At 39.6% G+C, this 18,286-nt stretch overlaps 2 protein-coding genes across 2 annotated transcripts; one reads left to right on the plus strand and one right to left on the minus strand.

Annotated features, from left to right (window-relative positions):
• Positions 1 to 44: 44 nt before the first annotated feature.
• On the plus strand, positions 45 to 13,567 carry LOC137290859 (uncharacterized). Its single transcript, XM_067822023.1, has 9 exons — positions 45 to 408; positions 712 to 830; positions 2,498 to 2,629; positions 4,826 to 7,522; positions 9,165 to 9,290; positions 10,339 to 10,437; positions 11,714 to 11,836; positions 12,699 to 12,794; positions 13,357 to 13,567. The coding sequence occupies exons 1-9, from the start codon at positions 335 to 337 to the stop codon at positions 13,518 to 13,520; spliced, it is 3,630 nt and encodes a 1,209-aa protein (XP_067678124.1). The 5' UTR covers positions 45 to 334; the 3' UTR covers positions 13,521 to 13,567.
• A 227-nt stretch (positions 13,568 to 13,794) lies between these two features.
• LOC137278613 (THAP domain-containing protein 3-like) lies at positions 13,795 to 17,684 on the minus strand. Its single transcript, XM_067811092.1, has 2 exons — positions 17,628 to 17,684; positions 13,795 to 16,901 (listed from the first exon to the last, which is right to left on the minus strand). Exon 2 carries the CDS (start codon positions 16,651 to 16,653, stop codon positions 16,120 to 16,122), a length of 534 nt encoding a protein of 177 aa, XP_067667193.1. The 5' UTR covers positions 16,654 to 16,901; positions 17,628 to 17,684; the 3' UTR covers positions 13,795 to 16,119.
• Between the last annotated feature and the right edge of the window lie 602 nt (positions 17,685 to 18,286).

An 18,286-nucleotide genomic window follows, 5' to 3' on the forward strand; every position in this document is an offset into this window, starting at 1 on the left:
TATAATATAAAACCTTGCTGTTTATCTAAGACCGGAAGTTGTCCAGCCAGGACTATCAAATTACAAGTTGCAATTAACCGACTGATGGAAGCATAGATGAAAACCAGATGTAAGAAGCTAAGAGCTGGTAAGGAATGACCTCATGAACCTAAGCGAGAGTCACTCGGTTCATGCACCGCAGCTTTGTGTTATCAGATCGTCTGCCAGTAGATAAGTTGTAACATGGATGAACGTCGATGCTATTCTGACCATGGAATGTAGGCGATATTCAGACGAAAATCTTTAGTGATTTTGGACTTCAGACATTTATTCCGGAACAACATTATCCCCAAAAATGGAAACAGCAATTATCAGTTTAGTGATTTTAATAGTAATTGCAGATTCACGTGAACTTGGATTAAGAAAAAGGTAAGCCTTGCAGACAATTTGTTTGGTTTTGCCACAAAAAAGCATTCGTTTCGGAGTATTTCAAGTTGTTTTTCGTGTATTCAGTACTACTACACAGATCTTATAATTAGGGTTTGGGAATATGATCAAATAAATTTTGATATGTAAACCATTATTGCTTATGATGTTCTTATCATACACGGTCTTGTTTAGATTTGTGACTCTGTTGATCTATTCAAAACTGTCTCTATGTGTGATTAATTACTTTAAATGTATTTCTGTTAATCTATTTTCTGTAACAAAACATCTACATCATCTCACCAGCCTGTCAACAACATGTCAACAACTATCCTGTGAACAGGAATGCACTTTCAGCTCTAGTTACTCAAGATGCACTTGCAGAAAAGGATTCTCACTGCAACCGGACAGGAAATCTTGCAAAGGTTTGGTTCTTGATCACTGAATATTCAAACTATGTTTTAACTTCCAGAAAATATACAAACAACAGTTGAAAGAGGTATGATGCTAATTTAAGAAGTGAATTAGGTGTACTTCAGTTCACTTCACAACAAAGCATAGCCTAGTGATTAAAGTGTTCTTCATCACGTCAAACACCACAGTTCAGTTACCACATGGCTACAATGTGTAAAGTTCATATCTGGCATCCCCAAAGTCACATTGCTGGAATATTGCAGAAAATGGTGCTAGAGTAATTAAAATTGCTCACTCACAATCCATGCATCCTACATTCCACAACTTTGTTTACTTTTTGTTTGTTGTTTAACATTGCACACAGCAATATTCCAGCTATGGTGGTGGTCTGTTACTAAATCTGGACGACACAATCCAGTGATCAACAGCATGAACATCAGGGATATTGGTTGTTCCTTTTTCAATTGATATTGAAAATATTGATTGTACTGAAATTACCATCTTTATGAAACACAACATCTTCTACAAATACCCACATGAATCTTGCTATAAATGTTCTCCCAAACTGAAACATAGGTCGTAGGTCTGTTTAGTTTTAATTGAAAAGTGGTATACTTTCCAGTTTACTTGTAATTTACAGGCAATGTCATTTTGTCTAAATAACTGCAATGTAGGGTGCACCGAATTTTGTTATAAAAAATTCAGAAAGAAAATATTATAGAAGAAATAATTTCTAAAAGACTATTTAAAAACAATGCTTTAATTGCTCCACTAAATAAACTTCCTAGTAAATATTCCAGTGCAAGACACTGTCAAATCAAGACCTTAAACTGCACAAATATCATATAAGAAGAATGGACAAGTTGGACAAGACAAATTGGCTATCACTGCACCCAGACCATATAATCAGAAAACAAAAATATTGCTAAAATGCTTCTTTCTTTTTGTAATTTCCCATCTCTCAAGTTAATTTTAACATGCTGACTGCCTGTCATGAGTATGCTCACAGTATTTCAAAACACATTTCACATGTTGGCAAAATAGGTGTTCTTTGTTACCACTAGGAGACGACTGCTTCTTGTTCCTGTCTGCCAACACGTGAAACTTGTTTTAAAATACCACTGATGTAGCTGAGACAACTTAGTGGCCAGCTCCACTAGAATAGTTACTTCAAGTATTTCTTGTGGTCACAGTCAGCATGTTAAAAATAATCATGTAAACAGATAAAAAACAGTAGCACCAAGTAAACTTTAAGTCTTAGCATAATATTAGGTGATTGTTACAATTCCATTATAAATGTTTATTAATTTGTCAAATTCTTTGTCAAAACTAAATATTTAGGGTTTCCTATTGCACACATTTACTGAGTGAGAGCCATGTTAAAAATACCTACCTGCCTGCCTGAACGTACAAGACTGGTTATCTTCAACACTGACTGCCAGATTCTCAAATTCACTTGCCTGACAATCAGGTTATAATTTAGATATGTATATGAAGATGTTTTGTGAGCAGATAAGTTTTCATCAGGGCTTGCACGTTTTATATACAACCAGCCTTGTGGTGTGACTGAAATTTTTGTGGTTATAGTATTAAAAAAAACATGATGTATGCTTTGTTTATATGTAGAAAAGGATTCTGGAGTCTATCTGTCATCAGAATATGTTTGACGTTGTTTCAGACCTGGACGAGTGTCGTTTGTTCTCGTCCATCTGCCAACACATATGTGTCAACACGCCAGGGAGCTATGTCTGTTCCTGCCACCCAGGTTTCATCCTGGCCGCGAATGGCCACAGTTGTACACGACATAGCAGTGAGTATCTGTCACAATGACACATTCCCTTGTAAGGTTTTAGCTATCTCAAAAAATAAAAAAATTCAGCTTGCAACTGTAAGTTACCTTCAGAATATGACCTCATTCCTGTACCAGAGCATTGCTGGGGGTTGCCTAGTGGTTAAAGCTTTTGCTCATCATGCATAGGGTAGGCATAAGAATACTTGCCTTGAAAAGTTTCTAAAGTCTACATGAATATAAGGTGACAGACCGTTATGTCTTTGTGAGGATTAAAGAAGTGCTTAACAGTAAAATACTTTGTGACACTATCGGTCACTTCGCTGTACCCCACCCACCTGCTTTGACAATCACAAATCACAAATTTCACTACACGTATTTGCTGATTATTACCTGGTTGTTCTTTCAGCAAGCGCCACCCCCACCCCACCCCCCCACTCCCCCAAAAATAGTGATAACTAACTACAAAATATTTTTTTGATTTTGTTTGTGTTAGTGTGCAGTTCATCAGTATCAAATGAAATCAAACAGACTGTAGGTATTATAACTAATGGTTAGATTACTCTTGTCAAAGTATGGGACCAACATGTCAACATTTTATTTTGACCAATCAAGCAATCTTCAGTGTTATCATAGAATAGCCATTATCTGGTGGAAGTATATAAGATCCGTGTGTCACCACTGTGTGTACAAGATACTGTGTTGTTATGTCTGCTGTCATAGGATAAGGATGTTGTTCAGACGTGACTGGGATTAGTCTGCAATCAGTGGTGAGGGTGTTTTGTAACTAACACAGCCCATTTGTACACAGGATTACAGTGTTGATTGTGCAATCAGTTCATTTCTAGCACTTGGATTATACATTTTTATCTTCAGACAATCAGGATTATTTAAGAAACACAACAGGTTATTACTCAACAACAGATTTTGTTGTGTTGTGTAACAAGATACTGGAGAACCTTTGAAGCATGAATCATACTGTGAAATTTATGAAATTTCCATCACTGCAGTGAAAATATTACAGTTTTACACCCTTGTACATAACAAACACAGTGGAAGTCGCGGTGGCTGAGCGGGCTAGGCGGCTGACTTTGTGTGCTGGCGATTAGGTGCCTGACTCTGAGGGTGCGGGTTCGAATCCCGGATGGGACTCAACCGAAAAGAAGTACTAGAATTTGTACTTTACCAAGAAAGTGAAATCCCAAATATGACATATGTTGCAAACACAAGCTTGCTTGGAATCATTCATTATTTATGGTGTGCGTACATGCATGCATGAATGCATAATTTTAAAGGGGGGCACCCATTTTGTACTGAGGGGAGAGGGGTCATCATTATTGTGCACATGTCCTTGATAGGATTGGGGTGTCAGCAAGTTTGTACGTTAAAATATTAAAAAGAAATATACTTAAATTTACGGGAAGGGGAGGGGTGGTCACTGGTTTTGTACATGACATGCAAGGTGGTCACTTACTTTTACATAAATTTAGGAAAGGTGGAGTGGTTGGGGTCATACACATTGTCCATGCTTTTCTATAAAGATCATCATGATCCCACGCGGACATGAATTAAGTTAAAATCACCAAAATATACACACAAGCATATATGTTTAATAAAGGCGAAAATGTATGGTTGTCAACTTCTTTATTATGAGGAATAGGTCATTTTAGAGTAAATTCTTACTCCTTTATCAGATGATCTCCAAATCATTGTGTTCCAGTAACAAGGAATGATGACATCCATTTTTCTTCGGGCATGTAACTCATTTTCACTCACTAATCACAATCTGTCAGCTATGATATATTCAAAATACAATACATATAACTGTCCTCTTTATATTTCATTTACCACAAGCAGAATTCATCAACACCATTCTCAATCACATACGTTTCAACATCGGTGATATTCACTGTTATTAGTCAGTGGTTGTACCTACTAATGTCAGAAACGAGGTAGGCAGGGCTTATTGGCCCAGACTGGATTAGTCTATTGCTGTTCCAACACATCAGTAAATTTGTTATTTAACTATATGAAGAGAACATCAACTGGTTTGCATTAGGCCAATCTTTTCTGATTGAGAGCTATAATATGAATTTGTTTACAAACTAAAGGAAAGTCACCTCATATGCAACTTAGCCTGTGGCAGTGATGTTATGTAAAGTCATGACTAAGTGGTAGTGTGTTTATTATTATAACATGATTCATCATGTTTTTCAGAAAATAATCCATGCAGTGGCAGAAGTTGCAGCATGAGACATATCAGTCATCACAGGAACCACAGGGAGTTTCATGCACATGCCACCAGACCTATCTCAGGGTCAAGGACACTTCCATGCAATGGTCACGGTTGTGACACATCAACCCTTAACAAACGAAGTAGTCGCCATGGATACAGCAATGCAGAATCATTGACACGAACAGTCTCACCACCAATGTTCCTCCCTTGTGTTGGTAAAAAGTGTGAAAATAACAAACCAGTGCATCATGGAAGGAAAAAGACAAAGTTATCTGCCTGCAATAATGAAAGTTGTGGAGGAAAAGGAACAACTCAAAGTCATGTTGTATCATGTTTGCATCCCCCATGTGAAGGTAACCCTGGTGAGGAGATGATCCAAACTGAGGCGGGTTCTAGAGGGGCACTTCGGGGGGTTAGTCAGGACAGTGATGATGGAAGAAAATCCTGGGGGGTGTTCCCCACCGAAACTGACTATTTGATAAACACTGAATACTTGAAGGATTTTTATCGTAGTGGACATGCCCGTGTATCAAATGGTCAGAAACCAAAGCAATATATCAATTCTTCTCATAAAAAAGCTGAAATTATTCCCCAAAATAAAATTCATAAGAAAAGAGACTTAAAACACCATGAAGAAAATACAAGGTCAAAGTACAAGTCTCAAATCATGAACAAAAAACAGTTTTTAAATGTTTTCAACAAGAAAAGAAATCATGAAATTGTAAATCAGTCTGAACACAGACGGTCACAATTATTTGTGAAACCTCCTCATCAAATGAAGCCACATGTAAAAGAGAACAAAGATATGGCAGAAAGAAATAAGATTAAAGAAACTGTGTTTGAAGACATGCAGCAAGATGGAGAAATGCAACAAGATGGAGAATGGACATGTCGTGGGGATCTGTGCAACCAGAAGAACAGACTAGGTAACCTGCAAACAACACAGCCAAGCAATTTAGTGGATTCCAAGAGGGTCAAGTGTCCAGTCGGTTACCAGAAGGGCCTGTTTGATGGTTCTGTTGTGTGTCGACCATTGCGCAAGAGTGCTCGTAAGGAACTGGAGGCAAAAAAGTGTCCCCCTGGCTATAAGGCTGTGATGGGGGACAATGGTGCTGAGTGTGCGTTTGATGAAGATAGTTTGGTATGTTTGCCAGGACAGGTGCTTGTTGAGACAAGGGCCAGGAGGAGGTGTGTCACTGTAACAACACCAGCTCCGCCATCATGTGGCACAGGGCAGGTGCTTGTAAAAGTGAAGGGGAAATTTGTATGCAAGGATGTTCCTACCACATCAACTACCACTACTACTACTACAACATCAAGACCACCTTCCTGTCTGAAAGGACAGATGCTTCTAAAGGTGCAGGGGAAATTTGTATGCCAGGATGTTCCCACAACATCTACAACCACTACTACTACAACCACGACAACAACCCCTTTAACATGTAGAGATGATGAAGACCTTGTCGGAACTGCTTATGGTGCCCTCTGTGTTGTGAGGACAACTCCAAAGCCCACAACAACACTCCCACCATGTCCTGTTGGCTTACAGCGAGTTCGAGCATCTATAGGTTTTGTGTGCCAGTATGTAGGGCCGACCTTCACCTTGACAACAAAACCTTCACTGGTCTGCAGACCCCCACAGTCTATCATCAACACGCCAAGAGGTCAAGCGTGTGGGTTACCTCCTAGGAAAGTTGCCACAAAAGTTAAGTGTCCTTATGGACAAAGACTGGTAGAAGGGCCAAAGGGTCTAAGATGTAAGAAAATAAAGCGAGCATCTCTGACTGGTCTTCCCTGCGCATCTGGGCTAGAGTTAGTGAGGACAAACAAAGGGCTGGAGTGCAAGTTCCGTCGGACAACGCGGAAGACGTCTGAAGTCACCCTGTCGGGGAAGGTTGGTAGCTCCTGCACTGAAGGTCAGATAAGATCAGCAACACCTCGTGGATTTGTATGTGATGATTTAAAGGTGTCTGAGGTCGACCTGCTTCCTGACTGTTCTCGTAATTTGATTGCTGTTCGAATGCATCATGGATTTGAGTGCGTGAAAGAATCCCAAGTGACCTTGACCTGCCACAGTGGACAGAGGATGGTGAGGATTGGGAGTGGATTTTTCTGTGAGAAGGTGCTGATCAACTCCAGACTGAAGTGTCCCTCTGGACAGATTCTCATTGCTGTTGATTCAAGATCAGAATGTAGGCGGCTAGACAAGAATACAAATCTCTGTGATGAAGACTCCCGACCCGTAGAAACTAATGAAGGGGTCATTTGCAAGTCCTTCACCCTGGACCTGGACTGTCCCGTGGGATACCATCTGTCCTCCTCCCCACCCAAATGCCATTCCCTCGCAGCAGAGTATGACTGTGACTCAGAACCATGCCCTCCTCGTGGAGGTGCACTTCCGCCATGTGAACAGGGCTATGGACTCGTTAACACTACATTTGGAGTAGTGTGTCAGCTTGAGGAGTTTATAGAGGTCATTTGCGATGATTTTAAGTGTCGCACAGAGATTGTGGAAAACTGTAAGATTGACCAGGTGGATCGCCACAAGAGGCGAAGCTGTAAGGATCTTCTGCGTGGGTTCCTGAGTGGATGTAACCCACAGTGTGCCAACGGAGGAACATGTCAGAATGGAACATGTGTCTGCCCCCCAGGGATTAAGGGAAATACCTGCCAGGAAGGTAAGATGACTAAGTACTCTGAAGCACTATGTTAGGATACTGGGAAAAGCTTTTGCTTGTCACCATAAAGGACGGAGCTCAGTTCCTAAAATTGGAGTGTGTGTGGCCCTTCTTCTGGTGACCCCTGCTATTATCAGCCATGATAAAGCCTGTGTTTTTGTGGCATATATTCGATCTGGGATGGCAACAGGTGAAAGTGATCAGAGCTGGGGGTCTGGGCCAGCAACAGTGTATCTAAAGAAGTTACTGTTAAATTCTGGACTTGATAGCCCAAGAGACACAGATGTGGGTACTTAATGTAGATAAGCAGGACCTCACCCCTAAATAGTTTGTCCCTGGATTAAAACAAATCTCAAGACTGATTGATTTGCATTTGATTTAAATCCACGGTTTTCCACGGATTCACTTAAAATTGCCATCCCAGATTTGATGCTTTATCACTTTGTTTGCTTGGCATGCCAAAGATGTGGGTTCAGTTGTCAAAATAGGTGTGATGTGAACATGTTGAAGTCTGTTTGTAGTATCCTCTACCTCAGTAGACTCAATGATTTTGTGAAATGGATGTTGTTGTTTCACTGCTGTGTATCTTTTGTTAACAAACTGGTTTTGATGAAGCTTGTTTTAGTCAGTGAACATTATTTAGCATGTTACCTGTGAAGGTCCGGGGAAGAATAGGTCTTCAACAACCCATGCTTGCCATAAAAGGTGACTATGCGAGATCGAGTGGTCAGACTTGCTGAATTAGAAGAGATGTCATCACTTTCCAGGTGAGCAGATCAATGCTCATACTGTTGATCCCTGGACTGTCTGGTCTACACTCATTTATTTACAGACCGCTGCCATATACCTGGAATATTGATGAGTGTGGCATAATACTAAATTCACTCGCACACTTCATATCGGGCACTGGTGATGGTTTGGTTGTGATAGTCAACATGTTTCTGTTATTATTAATATCATTAATATGTGTGTATTTATATAGTCCATCTTATCTACCTGCACGCTCAAAATGCTTTGTTACCCCAAGGCTACCCCAGTGGTGATAATGATGATGATGATGATGATGATGATGATGATGATGATGATGATGATGATAGTGATGATGGTGATGATGGTGATGAAAAATGTTTTTGAAATCAAACGGTCTTATAATTTCAATTCTAAAGTTCATTGTTTACTCTTCTCATGTTGTATTTTAATATTATAATTAATCTGTTATCACATTTGTTTGCAATTTCTCAAAACACTCAAATAACAATTTACAGTTTTCTTTTCTTCCTTGCCAAGTATCTGTTCACAACTTTCTTCAAGGAAAAAAGCGACTGGGATTGAGGAGAAAATGGGAGGGCGACAAAAAAAAAGGGCAGGGCACAACACCCTCCTAAATGTGCCTAGGGGGAACACTACTGATATTGATATGCTTGATGTTGACTGACATTGTCAGTGTAGAAATGGATGATTTAATGATTGTGATGATGCTGTGTTACTGGTGATGATGATGTGAATTATCAAGTCTGGGCCAGACAATCGAGTGATTAACATCATGAGCGTTGATTTACCCAACTGTGATACGATGACGTGTCAACCTCATTAGCAGGCTGCCCCCTATGCTGATGAAATATCATAATGTTGATGTTGACAGATATTGACGAGTGCCAGGAGCTGCCACCAGGTTTCTGTCAATATCGTTGCAAGAACACCTTTGGTCATTTTGAGTGTGAATGTCCATCTGGCACAACACTGAACAACGACAAGAGAACCTGTACAGGTGAGTTAACAGAGCTACCATCCTCAGAAGTGCAGGGTAGGTTTACAAAATTGATTTACCAGGCCTGGCAGTGACACAGTGACAAGAGGACCTGGGTCTAGATTTTCGAGTCATTCTTGGTGCTAAGATAATTGTATGTGTTGTACATTTACATTAGTTTTCGACTATCTTGCTAAGAGAGCTTTGAAAATCCAGGCCCTGTACAGATTAGTTAAGTGAGGTACCATCTTCAGCAGTGCAGGGTAGGTTTACAAAATTGGTTTACCGGTTCTGGCACAATGCTGAACAATGACAAGAGGACCTGTACGGGTGAGATGATACACCTGCAATAATCACGTTCTTCAGGTTAATGGTCTTGTATTCTTAGTGTTGGCCATTCACAGTCCAGGTCTTCAAGTTGAGACTAGCAGGAAGCTGAGTCACCTCCTATCACAAGTTCTTTGCATCAGTACAGATATCTGAGTTGTGTAAATGATTCTTTAATTTTTTGTTACATCATTGATTATTGCTAAAGCTGTATCACAACAGAGTTGTCGGCTATGTTTTATCTCCTCTCAGGTTAGGTATTGTTGGTGTGTTTATTTTTAAGAACATGCTTTTTGTTGCCCAATAATATTTGTCTGTAAGTCTGTATTGTGCATAGAAGTCACCTCCTTATCTCCAGCCTTGGTGTAATTTGACTTAGTTTTCTAAGGGACCATTCATTATCTATGGCGAGTAGGAGGGTGATGATGAAGCATATACTACGTGAATGACACCCTCAAGCATTCATGTACAAAGCATGTGGACACCCCCATCCCTCACCCCCTGCATGTCAGTGACATTCCATCTCCATTCCCTTCCCAAAACTGATCACCCCACGTCTCTAGAACAAAGTAGGTGACCTTAAAGACATTATCACCACCACCACCCCACTCCACCGGCATAAATTATGAAGAGTCCCTATGCATCTTGTCAGTTTTGTTTCAGATATATACTCATACAATTGATTTATTTTGGACTGGAATTTGTATTGTGTTGACAAGATGGCACCTCTAACTTGTTTTAGTGTTGAGATGTGTGCCCGACTGCTTGAATGGCGGTAGATGCAGTGACAGCGGTGTGTGTGTGTGTCCAGCTGGTTTCACAGGGGATCTATGTGAGAGTGGTAAGTTTTACACATTGTAATCTTGATGACTATCTTTATACATGGATCTGGTGACCTGAAACTTTACAACCATGGCAAAGTTTTGTGTGTTGATCTTTTTATCTGCCTGTTAAGACAGTTTATTTCAGTCCTGGATATATCGGAATGCCAGTGCTTCTTTAAAAAACATATTTCATTTACTTTTTCTTTTGTAATGCGGTATTACATGCCAGAAGATACAGTCAACACCTTGTCTGTCTGTCCGTCCATAATCACTTTGTTTCCAGAGTAACACAAAACCGTTTTGTATTTGTCAACGAAGATTGGCAGACATAACAAACAGGTGCCTATTGCCATTTACAGATTGTTGTCATTTTCATTTTTCTTGGTTTCCATGGAAATATTTTGGACTTCATCTAAAGGGAGGAGCATAACTCAAAAAATGTTCAATATTTGTCTGTAAAGCTTGGTAGATGTATCAAACGGAACCTGAAGTGGCACCTATTGCTATTTATAGATTTTTGTGATTTATTATTTTGTTGGTTACCAAGGAAACGATTCAGACTTGGTCACAAAAAGTAGGGGTGGGTTTTGTTTCCAGAGCACAACTCGAAAACTTATTAATATCTTTCAGCAGAACTCGGTAGATATGAGGAAGATCTTGAAGTGGTGCCTTTTGCCATTTACAAATTCGTGTCATTTTTATTTTTCTCAGTTTCCATGGAAACAATTTGGCCTAAATCTCAAGAAGGAGGTATTTGTTTTGTTTTCAGAGCACTTGAAAACATTTTTCTTCAAGACTTGATAGATATATCAAGCATAAGCTAAAGTGTTTTTTCTCGGTTTTCATGGTAATGACTCAAACTTAGTCTCAGGAAAGAGGGATTATCGTATCGTATCCAGACCATGACTCAAAAAACATTCAATATTATTACACAAAAAGTGGTAGATATATCAAGCATAACCTGAAGCAGTGCCCTTTGCTATTTGCAGATTTTTGCAATGTATTTTTTCAGTTATGACAGTTTCTTAAACAACTTTTTTGGTGGAGTCCGGAAACTGTTCAAATGTAAGAAAGCTGTTTGGTATTAGTAAATAATAAACATGTGAACTGTTAATATTTATGTGGCAGTTTTGTACAATGATACAAATTTGCAATTCATCGGTCCATTTCAGACTGAAACGGACTGTATAGAAGCAGAGAGTACATCATTAAGTGAAGGGATGCTCCATTGTATGCTTCTGTTCATGAGTAGTCATAATGGAAAGATACCTTTATTGCAACCTTTTTCCCCAGATATAGACGAGTGTGCTGGTGGGCGTGCTCTCTGTGAGTTCTACTGTCGCAACACATATGGAGGCTATGCATGTATCTGTCCCCCAGGCTCTCGACTAAGAACAGACAAGAGGTCCTGCATGAGTGAGTGTACCTAACCATCATCTTTCTATTTTATAATCTCTGTCCTGATGAACTACTTTGGGAAATTTGATTGAAACTTATTTGACATTGACCATATTTGATTAATGATATAAAAAACACTGCAATGAAACTTTTGCTTTGAAATCCGGACTTACACATGTAGTTGACTAAAATAACAGTCCCAACAATCAAACTGCTATGAGAAGTTTGCTTTCAAATCGGGACATACACATGTAAACTATGTATAAATACACTGTATACATAAAACACAAGAGAGACCTATTCAAGTTGCTGCTGTCCTTAACAAAGGGAGGTAACACATTGTGGCAGTGGTAACAAAAGATTTTCACGACAAATGAGTCAGTCACAGCAAAGTCTGTAATAGACAGATTCCCGGGTATTGCAGATACTGCAATCAAGGGTTGTCTCATATATGATTATTTACATGGCATTGTCATATACTGAAGATGAAATATTTTTGAAAGGGACATCCAGCATCTTATATTTGAGATGACACTTTCTCAGTGTAGCATAGATTCTAAAACTGTTTAGGGTTGAGTTCCATCTAGGATTTGAACTCACACTCTCAGAAAGTCATGGAGTCAGCAATCTAACCAGATTGGGGTTCAAATCCCAGGAGAGAATCAACAAAAATGCACGGTTATCTTAACTTTATGGAAAGTGAAATCCGATATATACCATGTTACATTTGAAAAGGTATTATGTAGTGAGACGGGACATCAAACAAGTGCAAAGAAACAAACATACATATTCAGCACAAAAACAATAAAGGTATTTTTGTATTTTTCCTCCTGTCTGGGAGTAGGATGGGAATTTCTATATAATCTTTTTCCTCCTTCAGACACCACCTGTCAACCCGAGTGTCGGAATGGGGGTTACTGCAAGAACCACCGGTGTGTGTGTCCCCCTCAGTTTCAGGGGGTCGTCTGTCAACTAGGTGAGACTTGTCATAATTATCAATCTCAGGGTAGGGCAATGTAAATATCCTGTTATGAGTGAGTTTCGTGTTACACCACTCACAGCAATATTCCAGCTATATGGAAGTGGCCTTTAAATAATCAATTCCAGTGATCACAAGCATGAGCATCAATCTGCACACTTGGGAACCAATCACATGTCAACAAAGTCAGCGAGCCAATCCCATGTCACCTCTTCCAACAAGCATAGTCGCCTTTTGTGTCAAGCATGGGCAGCTGAAGACCAATTCTACCCTGGATCTTCACGAGTCTGTAACATTCATATGAGTTTTCATAACAAAGCACTACTGCTCCCTAAGTGAAGTATCTGAGAAGATATTTGTTACAGCTGATTATCAGCAATGGAATGCTTGTCTCCCCTGTGAAGAGGATAGTAGCCAAGTGGCTACAGTGTGTGAAGCCCATTTCTGGTGTCCCCCACCATGATGTTTCTGGTATACTGCTGAAAGCAACATACAACTTAACTCATTCACCGAGACAGCAACAATGTTCTCACATATTTACAACTTCTTGTGCTTTCAGATGTGAATGAATGCTCTGGTCAGAATCGATGTAGTCACACATGTCAAAACACATATGGAGGCTATCGTTGTTCCTGTCCACCGGGTCAGACTCTGGCTCAGAACAGACATACATGTGAACTTCGCTCCAGAACACACAGGTCTCGCAATCAAATTGGAAAATAATTCTGAAACACTAGAACTGATAAATGTGAATAAATGTTCAATTTCTAGCCTTTGCATTGTGTTTTTCTGTTATATGGGTACCGCTATTTTTCAGGGCATTATCCTTTGCAGAAGCCCAAGGTCTTTTTTTGTTAGCTGCCTGATGAAGCTGAATAGATTGAATGACTGAGGGCTTCTGCATATGATTATGGCCTGAAAAATCATTTACAATTATTATAGCTAAAATGAATGGAAGATTTAACAAAATAAAAACAAACAACAGTACTAGTTTGGAAGCATTTACTGCTGACGACAAACAACAGAGGTCACTGACCCACTTTTTACAAATATGGAAACATCATTGAACATACCAGATGATGTCATTATTGAGCATGATGACATTCAACTTTGGCCTTTGCCCATACAAGCAGTAGCCATTTTTTTTCTGTGCTCAACAACGTTAAGAGTTCCAGTCAATGTTATCATTGCTGCATGGTGAAATTTAGAGTACAATTGTCGAGGCTGGAACCAGCAAAAAACAGTATATAATGACACTGGGGTACATGTGACGAATGCGAGTCAGAAATATTGTCAATAGTGAACCCAAGTTTTAATGAGCTTTAGGTGACTGAACATCAAAAGATGAGGTCCTTTTGACATTAACTTACAACAGGTTTGATAATGGCCGGTCATCAAGCAATTTGGGGGCATCATCAAGTTCAATGGTCCGCTCATTTCAGAAAACATGAGAGCATTTTAATAATTCTATTCATTTTAGATGATGTGTTCTATCCTCCTCAAAAGAAATTCAACAACATGATTGTTTCATATCATGAGAAACATGTCTACAACAAACATGTCTACAACAAACATGTCTACAACAAACATGCTTTTAACAAAATGACAGATATGACAAACTATTCTTTGCTTGCTGTTATAAGCCTTATGGTTTACAGTTAGTGAGTGTCACAGCATTTTCAGCAATATTCCAGCAATATCATGGCAGGGGACATCAGAAATGAGCTTCACACATGCTCATTGATCCCATGTGGAGAATCAAACCCAGGTCTTCAAATGCTTTAACCGCAAAGCTACTCCCCATCCTTATAAATGTATAATTAGACTTTGTACAGATTATTTATAAGCCATTAAATTTAAATCCTTTAAGGGCTTTTCAATGCACAGTTAACAATCTTAAGGCCCTAAAGAAACACACATAAAACATGAGTGGTTGGGTGAAAACGTAAGAAGGTTGGTAACTCTAAGTTACATTGCTTTAGGTTCCACTACACTACATTAGAATCATATGCTCCCAGAGCAAGCACCATGTGTAAACAACTAATGAGACTGACACCTGTGACACCTGTGATTGAATGAAATATTGTAAGATGATTATGTTTTTGAAAAGCACTTGCATCCAGAAATTAAAACGGACCATAATTTCAAGTATTTAGTGCTGTCATATTTATCACCATAACTAATGCTCAAACTTATGTGTGTAAGGATATTTTCAAGTAGGTGACATTCGGTGCGAAACTGGGGTTGATGTGTTCCACTTCCTGTGCTTAGGAAATGCGTTGAACAAATTGGCCAGAAATTGTGTATTATTGTAGTTTGAAGGCCTGACTGTACTCATATGTACATGGAATGGCTATTGATGATTTTTTAACAAATATAAGGTTACTATATAAGTCTTTTGGAAACCATTTGGTGTAATGTGTAACCTATACTGGGATTGTTTGGCCTCAGGTTGAAGCTTATCAAACAAAAATTGGCACTGCAAGTTACACTTCATTCAGCAATATTCCAGCAGTCTATAAATAATCAAATCTGCACCAAACAATCCGGTGAGCAACACCTTAAGCATCGATCTAAGCAATTGGGATATGGTGACCTGGGTCAACCGAGTCAGCAGACCTGACCTCCGACTCCCATTAGTCGCTTCTTATGACAAACTGAAGACCAAATCAAAGCAGAATCTTCACAGATCACATACAAACAGTGATGTTACAATATTCAGTGCACCAAATCCACATTAACACCCGACAGCATGGCATGTAATGGTATCAGCTGGTTTGTGAGACATTGTAGATTGACATGACAGCAGGGATTAGAACTTTCTAACAAACTCACACACCTGAGTTGTGTAGTTTTTTTCTGGTAGGACTGAAGTCAAATGAACTCACTGGAGTCAAGCTGCCAAGCACGGTCACCCATCCAAGGACTCACTGTGACCAAGGTGGCTCACCTTCAACTGATCGGTGACCTTGAACCTCACAAAACCATAAAGAAAGTGCACTCAAAATGTATTCTGTGCAAAAGCATCTGTCCAAATAGGTCCATCTAAATCCCTTCATGTTTGGTTACAACGAGGACTCTGATGTTTTTAGGTGAGCGAGTGGTAGACCTGGTATGATTAACGGTGCTTTCAGCAGTATTCCCACAAAATCACCCCTAGGGACACCAGAAATGGTGTATCCATATGAAAAACTGAAGTCTTCCTTGTGATGCTTTACCTTTGAGGCCACGCCACCACCCCTTCTGTTGAATGTTAATGATATTCCCCTGCACACACAACAAAGATATACAGAAAGCTTACAAGAAGCACAAGCACAATTTATCAGAAATAAATTTGTAACATTGCCTCAGCTTTTTCTCTTAAGTACAGAACATGTCTTTTATCTTTCTTTAATCCTTTAATCTTCTGCTTCAGGGCTTGAATAGTCTGCTCACACTTATAGACTGCATACTCTTTCTCCGATTTAATCCTCTGATTCCCACACATACATCCCCCACCATGTCTGCAGGCAACATGGAACCCACATTCTGTCTGGCCCTCTCTGAACGCAAGCATCTTCGTGGTAGGCTTTGCCAGCTTCTCCTTAAAGTTAAATCTGGTTGGAACAGATCCGGGTTTCAGGCGGCGCCTTGTCCCACCAAGGCTCCGAGTGAGACAGGATGGCTCAAAGTGTTCACTACAGAGAAGAGTGCTGTTGCTGAGAGGGAGGTCCGCCCTGTTGATGGCCTTTATCCATTTTGTGAGAAGGTCAGGGTCACTGAAAGGGAGTCGGTGAAAGGACACCCTCTGACCCCTTTTGTTTCTTTTTCTATTTTCACAGTTGTAGCATCCATAGGCAACGCAGTAGATCACCATGTTTCAAACCTTTCACTTTCATAGGATTAACTTTCATGAACAGTAATGAAGACTAATGAAGTCAGCGAGCCTGACAACCTCATCACATTAGTTGCCTCTTACAAGGCCACATACAGTGACATTATAATATTCAGAGTACCAGATCCATGTAAAAATCTGACAGTGCAGCAAGTAAAGGTATCTGCATCTTCCAGAGGTTCTTCATTCTCATGCTACATAGTAGATGAGCATCTTTCATCATTTTATATCTGAAATAAAATAAAATATAATGACTCCCCTAAACACACCTGTTTTACAGTTGTCTGTTACCCCATACACTTTGCTGTCGTGGTCCAGTGTGTTTCTTACTTGTCACCTGTTATGTTTTCATGTTTTAGTTCCCTCCTATGTTTTACTGGTGTTTCAACCTGGTACATTTTACTGCTCTTTCCATCTCATGAGTTCTGTTTTGTAGTGACACAAACTGTAATTTAATGCTAGTAGGGAAACTGAATTACTTCCTCTCTTAAGTTATAAAAAAAACGGACACTCCAGACTCATAAATAATCTAAATAAATCCATGTTTTACATGTTTAATGTCAATGAGATTATGATTTTTATTGATTTTATTGAACAATGTGAGTGAACGCCCCCCTCCCCATCCCCCCCAAATTAATGTACAAAGTAAGTGACCCCTCCTGGTTGTCATGTACAAAATCAATGAAACCCTCCACCACCCCACTTTTGAAGAAAACATACCCGAGAAACATTTATTTTTTTATGCAGCCTAACAAAACAAAACGACAGATCAACACGTTCAGATGTGATCGGAAACCGAACAAGACGCGCGCAGTTTCACACTAATCTTGTCTTGAAATTTTCTGTCTGACCTCACTGATAAAACAGGGTATAAATTGTGAAGACCACACATGTCCCGTAATATTTGCACTAATGACTACGAGGAATTAAGCTACACCATAAATCTAAAAACATACACGGTAAAAGACTGCCTTGCCTTTCAAGCCTCGTTTTGATACCGCACGCGCGGAACCAAGGGAGGTAAATTTTGTCAAACGTCGATGCGCTGGCCAAAGTGTGGCTTTACATGTGATTTTCCTGAATGTCATAATATTAGTTGCTTGGTGTTTTGAAATGGTGTACTGTACGGGACGACTATAAGGCCCTTGTAAATTCCGTATAACTGATTATTTTAATCAGTTGTGGCACAAATTTTGCTGCACTGCCATGTTTTCATATGGATTTGGTACTCTGAAAATTGTTACGTCACTGCTTGTATGTGACCTGCGAAGGTTCGGGTATTATTTGGTCTTCAATTTGTCGTAAGACTCGAATAATAGGTATAGGTGGTTAGGTCTGCTGACTTGGTTAACACGTCATCAGTTCCCCACTGCTCAGATCGGTGCTCATGTTGTTGATCACTGGATTATCTGGGGTTGACTCGATTATCTACCGACCATTGCCATAAAGCTGGATGAAATCTTGTGTGCGGCGTAAAGCTAAACTCACTCAATCACAGAAAAAGGGACAAAATTTTACCAATATTTTATATAACACATCGTTATTTATAAATGGAAATATCACAGAGTCGCTGACTACGTGACACTATCTCAAAACGTTACTGTCTTATAAAATC

Source organism: Haliotis asinina, chromosome 1, assembly GCF_037392515.1.
Source record: "Haliotis asinina isolate JCU_RB_2024 chromosome 1, JCU_Hal_asi_v2, whole genome shotgun sequence".
Lineage (NCBI taxonomy): Eukaryota > Metazoa > Mollusca > Gastropoda > Lepetellida > Haliotidae > Haliotis > Haliotis asinina.